General features: G+C 48.7%; 1 protein-coding gene across 1 annotated transcript; it reads right to left on the bottom strand.

The window, feature by feature from the left end:
• Positions 1-1612: 1612 nt before the first annotated feature.
• FZD7 (frizzled class receptor 7) lies at positions 1613-6256 on the bottom strand. The gene has a single exon (XM_063644941.1). It carries the CDS (start codon positions 5418-5420, stop codon positions 3696-3698), a length of 1725 nt encoding a protein of 574 aa, XP_063501011.1. The 5' UTR covers positions 5421-6256; the 3' UTR covers positions 1613-3695.
• Between the last annotated feature and the right edge of the window lie 10390 nt (positions 6257-16646).

The raw sequence follows: 16646 nt of genomic DNA, 5'->3' as shown, positions 1-16646 counted from the left end.
CACTTTTATCTTTGCTCACACACACAAAAAAAGCAGGTAGCAATATATTCATCTGCCGTCTTTGTTCCCTTACTAAAGACCAACACTCTTCAATCTTTGAGAGCCCTGAAAGACAAGGCAGTGCTGATGAAACGAAGGGGACACAGAGGAGCAGCCACTGGGCTCTCCCTGCAGAAGGGTCTAAGTGCCTTCAGCAGTTAATTTGCAAGGAAAAAACCCCGTTGGGAGCCTTCCACCTACTCTAAAAGCAAACATTCTTAACAGGCGGTATTAGTGTGGTGTTAAGAGAGGCATGCTTTAACCTAAAAGGTGTCATTTTATGAGCAAAAACTGGGTAAACCTTCAGAGACTTGCAATCACTATGTTTTCCCTTCCTTGATGCCAAAATCTTCGCAGGTTAAGATGACCTCACACACCCACTGTGATGCTCAAAACCCGGGAGGATCTTAAAGAAAAGCTGCTTTGCACGAACTGTATACATGCGGCTTCCTGCTCCTGCGAGAACTGTCACCGGTTTTCATGTGTTTGTAAAACACACCAGCCATGTGTGTGAGCCTGTTAATTAAAACAAAAACAGAACTGTTTCTGTTGTACTTTAGAACTACAGAAACTTTGAGGCCAAGAGGGGCAAGAGAAACAGCAGCACCCAGTCTGCTCCTGGGAATGAAGCCACTGTATTAGAAAAAGCCAGGAAATAGGCACCGGAATTAAAGAGAGGCGAATGGAAAGAAAAAAAAATTCTAGTAAGGCTCAGAATTGGATGTATTAAAATGCCTTTTCCATTCCCGAGGGACTCTTTCATATCAAAGTTTCTGGCTAGTGAAGCCTTCCCTGTCTAATCTGATTCCAAAGTTAGCCTCTTCTCAAGAGGAAAGAATAGCTTCAGTGGCTTCAGAGGCCATCCCAGGGTCAGGCGTGGAGTCTATTGCTGCCGGAGCTGCTGAGTCATTGCCACCTTGGGAGCTGCTTGACCTCTGCTTGGTTTACCTAGAAGGTAGAGGGAAGCCTTCAGCTGAGAACACTCCACAAGCAAGGCTTCTAATCTCAAAGTATCCACTGACTTTCCCTAGCACCTGAACCCAAAGCATTTAAGGATTACCTATCTACATAAATTACATTAGAATACCAAAACACTGATCAGTTTAAAAAAAAAAAAAAACACCAAACACCCAAAAACTCACTGTATTCTTCACAAGGGAAACACTACCAAAAAAAGCAGCAAATATAAAAACTATCTTCTAGTCCCTTTTGAATATGGATTTCATCTCCTAAGGGCAGTAAAAACATGGATCAGACAGCACTTCTCTAAAAGAGATGCGTATTCAATACCTTCAATAGTCATCCAAAGCAGGATGTAAAAAGGCTTAGGGGTGTGTTGTGGGGTGGTGTGGAGGAAGGCAGGAAGTAGCAACAACAGGAAAAAAAAAATGACAGTCAAGGCATTCATTATACTCTGTATCTTAAAGGCAGGAGCAAAAAAGACCTCAATAATATATACCATTCTCTTTTACGAGGGACACACTCAGGGGTGTCCCTCCATACTTTTTTCCCCATACTTTCCTTCTTTCTCTTCTTTGGTTTAACATTACAGGAATAGTAAACTAAACAAATGTTCATTTTGTATTAAAAAAAATTTATTTGTGATCTGTACATGTGATAAAGTGGGGCTTCATTGTAGACCTTTAAAGGCAAAACAAAACAAAAATCCAAAGTAAAAATGTATAAATACAATATATATTTTCTTACAAAAATGGGAGATTTACAAAATATACATACTGTACTTATCTCTATTTTACAAATTTCACATGCACTTAAAAGATACAGCACAAAAGATGCCAAAACCTGTGCAGGAGTTTTAGAAATCTGACAGATGAGATAGTTTTGAAGGTTGAAGAAACACAAGATCGATTTTAACTTTAATGTAAAAAGCAGTTCCACTCAAGTGAACATTACATATATAAAGTAACTTGTACATTTTACAGTACCCTCTATGTTTGGCATTTAAAAACTGTTCTGAGAAACAGGATAGTGTTGCAAGATTGGAGGGTAGTGTCAAAGGTGGGGTAAAGGTTAGCTCCCATGATTCTCTGCTCAGCTTTACCCCATCATGCAAAAGAATCCGAGTTCTGTTACAGAAAAAAAGTACATGATTTAAGATTAATAAATTTAAGTCTTCCAGCACATTTCAAAGAACTCCAGAATCACTTTGAAGTTTACCTTCTTTTAATGACTTTCTTTAAAGATGGGGCCCATGTTTCGAACTTTCCTCTTCGTTCACTATGGTATCTGCTGATCGCCTCCCAACCCAACCACACAGAGACAGGGTCAGCATATGGATGATGTTTAATAAACAGATTGATGGAACCAAGAAAACAGGACAAAATGGCTCTTTGCTTTTTTTTTTAAATTAACTTTCCTTTATTATGAGGCTGAAGGCATTATGTTTTTTAACTCAAAGGATTCAAATGGGAGAAAAAAATAGAAAAGAAACCTAAATATAGGCTTATAGCAAGAAAAAATAAATGAAGGGAGAGATTTCCCTGAATATTTTAACAGAGTCTGTTGGATCATGTGTTCGGAATTAAACTTATTTAAAACAGACAACAAAACCTCTTATATTTCCTTCAGCGAAGTCAGAACCTCTGGCTTCACGGTGTGTGATAGCACACTGCTCTTAGCACTTTTCCTTAAAAAGGAATGTTTATCTCAACCAAATTAACAACCAACGGGAAACCTCAGATTTGCGCTGCTTTGCCTATAAAAGTTGCTGTCTTCACAGTAATGCCTTTCCACAGGGAGACACTTTTGTTTCCTCTTTTTGTCTCTTACAACAAAGACAAGGGGAAAAATGCATTCCTGTTTTGAAAAGCAACAAGTCATCACTTCTTTTCAGGGTATTAGACCAAATAAAACACCCGTCTTTCTGCCTCCTGCCTTCCCCAGAATATGAAAAAGTAGCAAAAATACCTACTCCACGTCTCCTTGGCCTCATCTCAAAATGTTATCATCATTTCTTTTGCATCCTCACATTAGGATTCTAGCAGGCAGGCCTCCCAAGACTTCCAAATGCTTATTTTACAAGACTTGAAAGGAGTACCGGAGGAAAAACAGGCGGGAGGGGGCAGGGGAGGAGACCGTAATGTCTGACCCTGGAAATTAACCCATCTGGGCTCCAGTTTGGCCCCAGTGAAAACAGATTATGGTTTGACCACTGCTTGACAAGGACACCGCAGGAGGCCCTCCCTCTTTCCAACAAAGCAGCCACCGCAGACAGGGTTGTACCTTTCCCGGGGCCTCACAGGGGTCTGGACAGGCCACTCGCCCTGCAGCAGGGGAATCACTCAGAGTCGCCGTTCAGCCCCGGAGCCGGGAGAAACTCACAGCAGTCTTTGCTGGTCTCAACCTTCTATTAGGCCCAAACTGGCCCGTACCTTTCACGATTCACATCGCCGTTATCATCATCTTCCTGCAAGTCTTTGCCTGAAATCTTTTCATCCAAACCGCTTTCCACCCAGGTCTCCTTTTCCAAATCACCCCTCGCCCCAAATCTGCAAAGAACTTCTCACTTCCAGGTCACTTCTCAGTAGAGGGGGAGAAGGTTACAGAAACAGGCCGCCACCCAGCAGTTCTTTTCCCTACCGTGCCTCTCCTCTTGCAAGAGGGCAGGGGTGGGAAAGGTGGGGAGGGGCCGGGGCTCATACCGCAGTCTCCCCCTTGCTGCTGTGGCTAAGTCTGTGGTAGAAGCGGCGCCACGACTGCAGGGTCTTGCCCGACCAGATCCAGAAGCCAGTGGTGATGCCCACGATCATGGTCATCAGGTACTTGATCATGAAGACGGTGAAGTCGGGGCTCATGGGCGGGAAGTGGCCGGGAGGGCAGGGCACGGCATAGCTCTTGCACGTCTGCAGGAGCCAGGTGCGCTCCCAGTGCTCGCGGAAGGCCTGCTCGTAGAAGTAGCAGGCCAAGACGATGGTGGCGGGCACTGTGTAGAGCACGCTGAAGACGCCGATGCGCACCATGAGCTTCTCCAGCTTCTCGGTCTTGGTGCCGTCATGTTTCATGATGGTGCGGATACGGAAGAGGGACACGAAGCCGGCCAGCAGGAAGGACGTGCCGATGAAGAGGTAGACGAACAGAGGCGCCAGCACGAAGCCCCGCAGTGCGTCCACACTGGACAGGCCAACGTAGCACACCCCGCTGAGCAAGTCCCCGTCTACCTGGCCCATGGCCAGGATAGTGATGGTCTTGACGGCGGGCACGGCCCACGCGGCCAGGTGGAAGTACTGAGAGTTAGCCTCGATGGCCTCGTGGCCCCACTTCATGCCGGCCGCCAGGAACCAAGTGAGAGACAGAATGACCCACCAGATGGAGCTGGCCATGCCGAAGAAGTAGAGCACCATGAAGAGGATGGTGCAGCCCTCCTTCTTGGTGCCCTGCGCCACCGTGCGGTAGCCATCGTCCGAGAAGCGCTCCACGCACACGGCGCGGTCCTCCAGAAGGAAGCCGGCCACGTGCGCCACGGCCACCATGAAGTAGCAGCCCGACAGGAAGATGATGGGCCGCTCTGGGTAGCTGAAGCGCCGCATGTCCACCAGGTAGGTGAGAACGGTAAAGAGCGTCGAGGCGCAGCACAGCACCGACCACACGCCCACCCAGAGGCGGGCGAAGCGCCTCTCCTCCTCCTTAAAGTACATCAGGCCGTTGGCACGGCCCGGTTCGCACGGGGCGCCGCAATCGCGCTCACCTAGGAAGCGGTAGCCCAGGTACGGGGGCACCTTGAGCTGACGGGGGCATGAGAAGGGGAAGGCGGGACGCCCCCTGCCATCTGAGGCCCCCGGGGGCAGCGCGGTGAAGGGCAGGTCTGGTAGGTAGGGCGCAGTAGGGTAGGCAGTGGGGCCGCCACCTGGGCCCCCGGAGCCGTCCGACGTGTTCTGGCCCACGCAGATCTCGCCCGCGCCGTGCACCGGGAAGTTCTCGCAGCGCAGCCGCTCGGGCCACTGGAAGCCGAACTTGTTCATGAGCGCCTCGCAGCCCTGGCGGGCGCGCTCGCACAGAGAACGACACGGCGGGATGGCCTGATCGAGCACGGTGCACACGGGCGCATACATGGAGCATAGGAAGAAGCGGAGTTCGGGAGAACACTGCACCTTCACCAACGGGTAGAACTGGTGCACCTCGAGGCCCGCGTCCTCTTGGTTCGTGTGGCCCAGCAGGTTGGGCAGGATGGTCTGGTTGTAGGCGATGTCCGTGCACAGCGGGATGGAGATGGGCTGGCAGAAGCCGTGGTCCGGCACGGAGATGCCCTTCTCTCCGTGGTACGGCTGCGCCCCGGCGCCCGCGAACAGCGCGCCCAGCAGCGCCAGCACCAGGGCACAGAGGCCCAGGGACGAGCGCGGAGCGGCCGCGCCGGGGTCCCGCATTGCCGGCCGCGAGTGCAGCGGTGCTCTCAGCCCGAGGAGTGCGACGAGGCGGTTGGGAGAGGCTTGGATGCAGGGAGGCGCCGCCGCGCCCGGCGCATGAGAGTCCTCACGGCGCCGGGGCCGGGCCGTGGGCAGCGTGGAGCAAAGGGCGCTGCCGCCTGGGTGCCTGCGCCGCGGGGGCGCCGCAGCCGCCGCCGCCCTGCACTCGCAGGGCCGCCGGGGGCCCAAAACTCGTCAGCCTGGGTTGGGGGCGCCGAGGAGGGCCGCCTCGCTCTCCCCGCGGGCACTTAACGGTGCGGCTCCCTCCGCCGCGAGGAGCAACAAGCGGCTCCGGCACCCTTCAAAGTTTGCCCAAGTCTCTGGACCCCCGGCGCACGGCAGCGCGCACGCCCCCCGCGCCTGGTCAGGCCCCCGCTAGGAGAACCCCTGCCGCCGCCGCCCGCTCGCCCCAGCCGCCGCCTCCGCGGTGCTGCCCCGCCTCCTGGCCTCGAGGCTCCGCTCGCCACCGCCTCCTTCCCCTCCTCCTCCACACCCCGCTCCTTCTTCAGCCCCAAAAGCTCGGCCCCAAGTTTCAGCCAAACGGCCGGCTCTTGCTGAGTCCGATCTGGGCCCCGGAGTCGGGAGCACGGCGAGTTCTTTTTGGAAATCCAGTCACACTGCGTCCGAAACCGCGAGGCGCTCGTGCCCGCGGCCTGGCCCCGGCCCCTCCAGCCCCTCGCAGCCCCAGCAGCGAGTCCTGGCGCCCGCCGCCACCGCCCGCCGGGAGGGAGCGCCGACTAACGCCTCGGAGTCGCGCTCTTCGCCAGAAGAAGCGTCGGGCTCGCTGGGTTCCGGGCCGGCCCGCCCCCTCCCCTCCCCCCATTCACAAACCACTCCGGGGGCGGCCCCAGGCCCTGGCGGCCCAATGGCGGTCTTTGTTTTTTCGGTGGCCGCCTTCGGATTGGGCGGAAGTCGGAAGGGGCGGGCGCGGGAGCGGCGGAGGCGGTGTCCACGGGGCTCTGGGCGGATTCCTGAGGGGAGGGGCGGGGGACTGGGAGGGAAAAGTTCGGAAAAACTTTTACCCTGAATTCGCTCAGGGGGGAAAACGCGCAGAAAGGGAATTTGCTTCAAAGATTTGTTCCTCTTCCTGGTGCACTCAGATGCGCATTCCTGAGCAGGGGCGCCTTCCCCAGCGGCGTTTGAGGGGAGCGAGGACCGCACAGCGCCCCTTCGGGGAGAGACGTGACCAGGAGTCGCGTTAGGACTGCAAAGGGTGGCTCTGGCGGGGCTTTCGGGTCGCCGGGTCCTCATTGTGGGATTTGGGACGGGACGAGAAGGGGGTGCGCCTTGCGGATCGCTTCTTTCCCCTCGGACCCAAACAGTCCACGCGAGGCCACAGTCCCCTCTCCCCTCCCCCGAGTTGTAACAAGGAGGAGGGGCCGCCTCCGAGGAGAAACCCGAGTCGGGCGGAGGGGGCCGAGTGACGGCGGGAGGAAGGACCGACCCCTCCGAGGAAGGGCCCGAAGCAGGGAGAGCGGGGAACCCGGGCTCAGGCCACCCCGCTCGCGCGCACGGCCTGGAGTCTGGGGAGCTGGGGTGACTCTAGCGAGGTTTTAAGAAAACGTAGACGGCGTTGGGGAGACTGGTTCTAGAAGTAACCTGAGACCGAGCGCCCAGGAACACTCTGTACGACGCGCCGGGCGTCTCAGTGGCCCCGTGTGCCTTGGTTCTGCGGCGTGTGGCCTTTCGGGATCCTATCTTCGTTGCAGAAGCAACCATTTGATCCTCCATTTAGAATCTGCGTAGAAATGTTTAAATGCGTCTTAGAAACCAGGCTAATTAAAAGAGTTTTCAAAACACAAAGCGGGGTTATCCCCGTTCTTGGGTAGCGTTTTCTGATTGGCAAACGTTCTTTTGTTCTCGGTTAAATCTTCGTCCTGAGCCAGGCGCTGGGCGCTCGCGCGCGCTCTCTGTTTACTCCTGGGGGGGTCATAAGTCACCAGGGGGCCTCTCCCCTCTCTCCCGGCTGCCAGGAATATCAGGAATTCCCATGCAGGAAAGTGACATGTTGAGAAGGAAAGGAAAAAAAATCAATCAATCTCTCCTCCTTCTCCTTCCTCTCTCTCTCTCTCTCTCTCCCTCACACACACACACACACACACACACACCAATCCTATGCTTTAAAAAACGTTATTCCTGGCCGAGCCCTTCTGCCTCAGTCCCGGGTGCTGGAGCTCTGAGCGATTTCTGATCAGGTTGAACCTTGGCAGAAGTTGCTGTCTCTGCTGCCTCCCGTGCGCTTCTTCTACAGCAGGAAAAAAACTCATTCTGAAATCGAAGACAATTAATTGGGTTCCCTTCCATGGGAGACTTTGGCTTTCTCTGTTTTTATTTATTTATTTTCGATCACTGAAGATTGCTGGGAATCGTTCTTTCCAATTCACGGTTCTTTGTCCTTCCCCACTCCTGTTAATAGGTCGAAAGGGCGGAAGGAAGCCTTTGGGCCAAGGCAGTGTTAGACTGATCACATCTTCCATCCGGCCCTCAGCGGGAGTCACCTTCTTCCTCCCAAGCATCAGTTTCGCCCTCCCTCCCGGACCCCCCCCCTTTTTTTCCTTTTCTTTGGGACATGTGCTGAAGGTAATATGATACCTGCTTTAAAAATGTTTCATTCCTTCTTTGTGTTTTTAAAAGGGCCCCCCTTTTCTTTCTAAATTATTATTCCGATTACCTAACATCGGGGAGTGTTGATCTTCGGTTGAAATATGTTGCTTAAAGACAATGCTGCTGCTTTGCTTTGTCATTTAAAAGTATGTGTGGTGGGGGGTTAGATTCCTTTTTTCTCTCCGTGAGCTTCAGGATATCCTCCTTTTCTAAATCAAATTTTCATGCTTATTCATCAGGCCACTGATCTAAGTCATCTTTGCTTATTAAGGAAGAAATATCAAGCACTGTCATCAAATAAAATGAAAACTGATAGGATAAAATACTGTCTCAACTGCAACTAAAACCAGTTTAGCTGATGAGCTTCTACTCTCCATATTGTAACCCCAGACAGCTCTGATGTTAGGCAATAGGAATAATAATTTAGAAAACAAAACAAAACAAAAACCCTTAACTCAAATACAAGGGACGAATGAAAAGCAATCTATGCCTAAGATGCAGAAAACCCATCCCAGATGGAAAGTGTCACAGATGTGAGTCCTCTTGCTCTGTCCCAGGCAGACAAGTGCAAAAAGCAGAGAAGCAAAGCCAATTTTTAAAACAAATTGTTTTGTTTTTAAAGATTTTTAAAAAATCAATCCAAAATTATTCCCCAAAATAAGAATTTGCTGTGAGAGGGGAGCTCTGGCTTTCCAAGCCTTGCCTGGTATAGAATGCTATGATTTTAAGGCGCCAAGTCATAGAAGATCAGAAAAAGTAAGTTCACAATGTAAGGGTCTAGTCATCTGTTTTAGGTTCTATGACAAATGTAGTGACATTTGTTTATATTCTGTCCAGGATCAATTTAATTTTGCTTCCAAAGCAACCCCTTCCACACCCAACTCCCAAAGCCACTAACTGGTATCTTCTTGGGAGAGCCAAGGGTGGAAAATTTTGTAACTATCTGCTGCAAAATTTCCAATTGTCCCTGCCCTTTAAAATAGCAAAGGCCTTTATTTCTTCACATGTAGTCATATGGTCCCGCAGAAAAGTGATGCTATTCATTGGCTCCAGTTTTGCAAATGCTACTTATTTTGGCCAAGTCCCAGGTTTATCTAGTTGAATTACATTCTGATGTCAGGCCAGATTTGAAAATGGCCGTCTTCGTGTGCCCCAGTCCTGGGGTTGTAATGAAGCTCCTGCTGCAAGAATTACTCATGCAAGACTAGAAAGGGCAAATTTTAGCACATGCTTTCCTTTCTGGCCTCTCTTTTACTAGACAATTTTGACATGATAACATGGAGAACTTGGAATTTCCAATTGTCAGGTTGTCATTGACTTGTGTTCGTTTTTGTTGGGGTGTTGGATCATTCCAAAAATGGGAATATTCTTATCCCTAAAACCCTTTCAAGTGTTATGAAAGTTAGAGATATCTAAGTTGCAGAAGAGGAGGACCATGCAATAATCATGTTAGATGCGCAGGCCGCATCTTGTAGAGATGATTTATATGGTAAATTCAGTCACTGAGTCTGACCAACACTTCCTTTGTCGATTGAGAGGGGTTTTTGTGTTTTTGTTTTTGTTTTTTGAGACAGAATCTCACCCTGCCACTCAGGCTGGAGTGAGGTAGAGTGATCATAGCTCACTGCAGCCTCGAACTCCTGGTCTTAAGTGATCCGTCTACCTCAGCTTCCAGAAAAGCTGGGACTACAGGTGAGCGCCACCACACTGGGCTAGTTGAGAGTTTTATACATTGTCTATTGTGTAATCAGGGTGTTGATCAGGGCTGTGTGGCTTCAAGGCTCAATTGGAGGACCCACTTCCAAACTCACTCATGTGGCTGTTGGCAGGCCTCAGGCTCTCACTAGCTGTTGGCCAGAGACATGAGTTCCTTGCAATGTGGACCTCTCATAAGGCCACTCATAATATGGCACCTTGCTTCCCTTACAGCAAAGGCTCAGAGAGTCTCTCCCTCTGAGAGAGGGAGGGAAAGAAGGAGGGAGAGAGAGAGAGCAGGAAAAAATGACGATCAAATAGAAGTCACAGTCTTTCTGTAATCTAATCTGGGAAGTGACATCCTACCACTTTTGCCGTATACTATTCACTAGAAGCAAGTCACTAGATCTTCCCACACTCAAGGGGTAGCAGGGATTATACATAGAGTGTGCAAAACCATTAGGGGATCATAGGGAGCCATTTGAGAGGCTGCTTACTACAAGGATTATTCGTTTATTCATTTCCAGAGTATTATGAAGATGAGGCAACAGAGAGAAACGACTCTTGGAGCTCTGTCCTTGGGGAGTCCAGAGAAAGGGTCACAGATAAAAATGCAGTGTTGACTGGTTATGATGCCACTTGCAGATGTTAGAGTGAGAACAGAACCCTAACTCTGGCCAACCAGTTTTCCAAACACATGTCCCTGGGAGACAAAACGTGGAGGTAGTTGATTAATAAAAGACCATGAACAGTTCTGGAAAAGATTGTCCACATCTAGAGCGCTGGCCATTCTGGGGAGTCAAATCTGTACTCAAAGGTCAGAGCATATGGACCATAGTCTGTAGAAAGCGACTTCAGGTATCTGGGTTATGATGTAAAAAGCACCTTTGGTAATTGCTACCCATGTCTCCAACGTGGGTCTGCACAGTACTGATGTCTAGGAAGGACTGCAGAGGTGGTTGATACAGACTGGTTTAGTTCTGCCTTTCACTATTGATTTCTTGTCCTGCCTCAGGCAAGTCACTTAACATCTCTTGCTCCCCCAGGATGTTGGGAGAATTCGTGAGGTAATATTTACAAAATGCTGTGTGATCCATAGGCAAAAAATCATCAGGGCAGAATCCTGGTTTAGTTATATGGATACAAATCTTAGGGATCAAATAAAAGGCCAAGTTAGCTGCATATTTTGGGGCTCTGGTTCTTTGCTGAGGTTGTAATTTTTTATAGTGGTATGCTGGTAAATGTTTAACAATCGACTCTCCAGGAAAAAAAGCCCCGATCTGTACATTTGCCAATTTCCATGGTGTAAATAATGCTACCATGGCCGATTTCAAGCCAATATGATGTCACTGAACTTAGTGTTTGGAAAAGACGCATATAATCAGCTCCACAAGCCCCTAAGAGCTTGCCCTGGCATACCACTGGGTGTGCTAGAACTTATTATCTTATTATCTTCAGATTAGTTTGAGCATCAAAAATAGTTTTGTTTTTTTTTTGAGACGGAGTCTCGCTCTATCGCCCAGACTGGAGGGCAGTGGCCCGATCTTGGCTCACTGCAAACTCCGCCTCCCGGGTTCACGCCATTCTCCTGCCTCAGCCTCTGAGTAGCTGGGACTACAGGCGCCCGCCACCGCGCCTGGCTAATTTTCTTTTGTATTTTTAGTAGAGACAGGGTTTCACTGTGTAGCTAGGATGGTCTCGATCTCCTGACCTCGTGATCCACCCGCCTCGGCCTCCCAAAGTGCTGGGATTACAGGCGTGAGCCACCACTCCTGGCCTCAAAAATAGTTATTTTTTAAATACAATGACTACCATTTATAAAGTTCCAAGTGCTTTAGGTACAGTATCTCTAATTGCACAACAATCCTGTGCAGTTCAAGTTATACCTTCCTTTCCATAGTAGCCAGCCTGAACTAAACCTTAGGTCTATATAACATTTTCCACTTCATACTGCACTACTACCTGACGTCTTTTATGATAAACACTAGTGTGTGTTCTTTTATATGTTTGATAAAAAGCTATTCCAAAATTTAGAGAAGCCCCAGAATTTCTAGGCTGGGATATATCAAGTCCAGGTTAGTGATGACCCCTTGAACATTCCACCTAATTCAGGTTTCAAACCAAGTCAGAAGAATCTGTTAATTTTCTCTAGTTACCTAAGGAATAATTTAATTCCATTTCTGAAACTGCACTAGTGGGCATTTAGATTGGGAGATTTGGAAGCCCTACTCCTGCCTCCTAGGGCAAGTGGGAAACTTGTTGTATATCAGGCTCTCCCAGTAAGATGATTTTATCAAGCAGAGAGCTAGGAGGAGAAGCTGTAGAGACCAGACTCAAGGTAGTAATGAAAGCTTCCAGGGAATCCTCTGGAAGGGTAAACATGGAACTTGAGCAGTGGACTCCAAGCCTGGCTGGTCATCAGAATCACCTAAGGAGTAAATAAAAGAAAAAAGAAAAAAATTTTCTGAAGCCTGAGCCCTACTTCAGATATGTTGAGTCAGAATCTCTAGTGGGGGACTTGGGGATTTAATTTTTAAACACTCACTGAGTGATTGTTTGGAATTAGTCAAGTCTGGGAATCGCTGAACCAGGCTTGTATTCCATAGCGGTACATTGTGTTGCTGATACCTTATAGGATGCCTTTAGTTTTTTTGTTTGTTTGTTTTTGTTTTTGAGATGGAGTTTTGCTCTTATCACCCAGGCTGGAGTGCAATGGTGCCATCTCGGTTCACTGCAACCTCTGCCTCCTGGGCTCAAGTGATTCTCCTGCCTCAGCTGGGATTACAGGCGCCCGCCACCACGCCCAGCTAATTTTTATATTTTTAGTAGAGATGGGGTTTCGCCATGTTGGCCAGGCTGGTCTTGAACTCCTGACCTCAGGTGATCCACCTGCCTCGGCCTCCCAAAGTGCTGGGATTATAGGTGTGAGACACTGTACCCAGCTTGTTGCCTTTAGTTTTGCATAAAGTTTTCACTCTAGATGATTACTTTTTGAACTGAAGGATGGAAATAATGAGAACCATAAGGGAGTGTGACATGTGTCATGTGTGAGGGGTGTGAATGTGTGTGTGTGTGTGTGTGTGTGTGAGAGAGGCAGAGAGACAGCGGGAGAGAGAGAGATGGTTGGATAAATGTCGTTGCATGGTGTGATGTTGGGTCTGGGACCTTATTTATGAGTCTCAACAAGGTCACAGTGGCTATTCTGAAATGCAACAGCTGCTACTTCCACAGTTTGCTTCATGGCATTTCCTTAGACTGACCTTGCCATTTGTGTACCCTGTGCCACATGAATCCTGTCCTCCAATCCTGTCCTCAATACTCCAGAGGATTGAGTCTGGAGTAGATGGTGTGACCCAGCCATGAGGTTGTCTGGCATGAGACCTCAGTCCAACAGTTGTGCCTGCTGGATACAGAGAGGCCACCTAATCGGATGCTTTCATTTGGGGGTCTGAGTGTAAAATATGCTGGCAGAAGCTGGGAAGCATTCAGTGAGAAAGGAACGAGCAGAAACCAGGAAGCAGTAGAAGCTTGGAGGTAGCAAGAGCTGTGAGGCAGTGAAGTGAGTAGAGACAGCAGTTAGATGGTGGCAGCAGGAGCAGAGGAAGGAAAGACAGGAGAGCAGTGGCTTTTATAGTGGAAAAATACAGAAGGAAGGAAGGAAAGAAACGAAGAAAGGAAGAAAGGAGAGAAGGAACACTTGTTTCAGAAGGAGAAGACAAAAAGACCAAGTCCTGAGAGCTGTTTCCTGGCTGCTTCCTTCCCTCAGAATTCTACCATCCCTATGAATGAAGCCATCTGACTCCTTGTCTGTTACTAGAGAGAACCTTACCAACCACAGTGCCAGGCTTAGAAAAGGGTGAAAACACACGTCTCGTCCGACTTTCTCCTGGAGAATGTGTCCACAGTGGCAGAAGGTTGACCACAGAGGATCAGCACCAGTCTAGGAGAAGTATCCACTGAAGGCTGATTAACAAGGCTGGGTCTTGCAACCACCTTCTTCTTGCTCAATAGCCTGGATAAAGAATTTAAGAATATACCTCCCAGAGCTGCAATTGACATTGAGTTGACTGTGATTGCAAAAGTGTTGCAAGAAAGGAATTGTCTGTAAAGGCCGGGGAGACATCTTTCTTTTGGGTTGTTTTGAGAAATAAGTGCACTGAAGAATCTAAAGTTCTTAACATGGTGTGGAGTCTACTAGTTGTCCCCCAATATCTGTTCCCCTCTTCTTCCATAGTAATAAAGCCCCCAGTCTTCAGATGGACATATGACCAACTGGAATAAAGATCCCATTTTCCAGCCTCCCTTATGGGATCCACTGAGCCTGGGCCATGGGGTGTCAGCAAAAGTGTTGTGTACAACTTAAAGGGAGTGGGAAGTACCCTTCTTCCCTCCTCCTGACAGCTGCAACTGCACAAGCTGTTGTGGACCAGAGGTGACACTGGGAAAGGAGCAAACGAGAGAAGGGGCCTGAGTCTCTAACACAGATGTGCACCATGCCAGTCTGGGATGGACTTCCTCTGGATTTCTCAAATATGAGAACAAAATAAACTTTGGTCATGTTTTAGCCAACATTGTTTTAGATTTTCCAATGCCTCACAGCCAAGCCTAATCCTATTTTTATCACAACGTACGTGGCTCATGGTAGGTACTCATCAAAAGTCAGTTTCTTTTTCCACTTTTCTTTGATATTACTGTATTCTGTCTTGTATTTCAGTTATTTTGGTGCTTTCTTGCCCCATCTATTTATTTGAAAGGTCTTTGAGGGTAGGAACTATGTCTTATTTTTCTCCCTCGTCTTTCACAAGGTAGACATTCAATTTGTTGAATCAAATTGTGCAATTCATCAGTCAGATGAAGTTCAATGAAAATAAAGACCTATACATTGCAGAGATACAGGATGGTGAAAGGCTAGCTCGGGACAAAAGACTTGAGAATCACAACGGACCACAAGCTAATAATGCGTCAACAATCACTGCTATTGTTTTAACTTGTGTTTAGAGACAAGGTCTTGCTCTGTCACCCAGGCTGGAGTGCATTGGTGCCATCGTAGCTCACTGTAGCCTGGAACTCTCTGGGCTCAATTGATCCTCCCGCCTCAGCCTCCCAGTAGCTGGGACTACAGGCGCATGCCACCATGTCTGGCTAATTTTTAAAATTTTTCTTAGAGACAGGGTCTCTCTTTGTTACCTAGGCTGGTCTTGAACTCCTGGGCTCAAGTGATTCTCCCACCTTGGCCTCCCAAAGCGCTGGGATTACTAGGATGCACCACTGCCTGGCCCTACTATTGCTTTTAAATTGAACACATAAATTTGGCATGCAGAAAGTAAATGAAGCGGCATGAAGGAACCAGTATGAAGAGTAACCCAAAGAAGTTAAAAAGGTGACTCTCAAAGGGGTGGTGGAAGGTAGTTGTAGAGAGATTTACTTTTTAAAATGCCTACTTTCTGGGCCCCACTCCTAGAGAGTCTGTTTAAAAGCTCCTCGAGTGAATCTACTGTGCAGTCAGGATCCAAAATAGCTGATGAGAAGACAAGTTGAAAGTTTGTTTCTCTTGGAAAAATATATGAAGTCATTTAACTGTCTTCCCAAGTGTATGAAAATTTGTTTTGAGATGGATGTGGTGCATTTCTCTCTCCAGAGGAACAGAGAAAGACTTCAGTTACAGCCAGGGAAATGAGAATTCTTGGGGTCTTGGTCCAGCCACTAACCCCTTGTTCTCCGGCAAGTCAGTGCACCTTTTGAGGCTTTGTCTGCATCTGTAAATGGTAGAAACTGGGCTTTGTGATCTGGCTCCGCTCTGATAGCCTATGGCTCTATCTGGGGGTTCCTCACCTAAGCTAGGACTTCCCAAGTAGGGACTTTCTTGTCTTCCCAGGTTCTGATGGCAGCACACCAGCCAGGCCCAGCAGCTCACAGCTTGTGCCCACTTGTGCTGAGAAGGCTGGGCACGCGATACCCTGAGTGTTCCCTGAAGGGCCACTTGCCCATCGCTTTTCTAGCCTTTCACATTTCCACTTAGCCGCCTTTCCCTCTCTCCTTTCCCTGCCTCCTCCTTATTATTCTAAATAGTACTTTAAGCTCTAGAGCCAGGCTGTTCAATTAAGGTGTAGACAAAGTGGTTTGACTCCACTTGATTAAAAACCCTGTGAATGGGAGAGAACACAAACCTCAAAACATTTGCCTTTCAAAGCCAGAAGAGGGGGGAGAGAGAAACTGTTATGTGATCTCGAATTTGCCAGATGTCAGCTTAGAGGGGCCTAAAGAATTCCTAAGCCTTTGTTTACCAAATCCTTCCTCAGAGCCTCAGTGAACCCAGAGCCTGTGGCTACCTTGCAGGAGAGGCCACCGAGAGGCCAAAACTGGATGGGAAGGGGCAGGGTGGTAGGGGTGGGGGTGGGGAGAGGTATTTGAATTTTGTTTTTTCCACTTAATTATCTGCGGCTGCTTTTGGAGAAATCGGTTCTCTTTGCATTGGGATATTAACCCTTAATCTCCACAAATGAGGGCAATCAACCCATTTACTAAATAAACACAGATCATTGCAGACTGGCTGCTCCTCTTTGTGATTTAATTTGAGAATGGTTTCACCTGAGGGAGGGGCCGAGGAGTGGCTGGCCCTGAGGAACCTGGTGGGGTCCCCAAAGGGAGGTGGCGGATCGAAGAGGTGGTTAAGAGAGGGCGGAGTGAGCCAGTTTGAGACTGAAGAGGGCTTTGAGATTTCCTTTTCATGAGTAAATCCGAGTCTCTCTCTGGCTCGGGGTCTTACCTTCTGAATTTATCTGGGGCCTTCCGTTGTATGGTGTTAATTTTGGCTTTGAAAGTGTGAAGCTGATTAAAGCAACTTTTATTAGAATGCTGCCTATCAGAAGCCTCTGGGATGGGAACAGA

The sequence above is a fragment of the Symphalangus syndactylus genome, chromosome 8 (assembly GCF_028878055.3).
Source record: "Symphalangus syndactylus isolate Jambi chromosome 8, NHGRI_mSymSyn1-v2.1_pri, whole genome shotgun sequence".
Lineage (NCBI taxonomy): Eukaryota > Metazoa > Chordata > Mammalia > Primates > Hylobatidae > Symphalangus > Symphalangus syndactylus.
The sequence above is the reverse complement of the archived record's forward strand: the minus strand, read 5'-3'. Positions and strand labels throughout refer to the sequence as shown.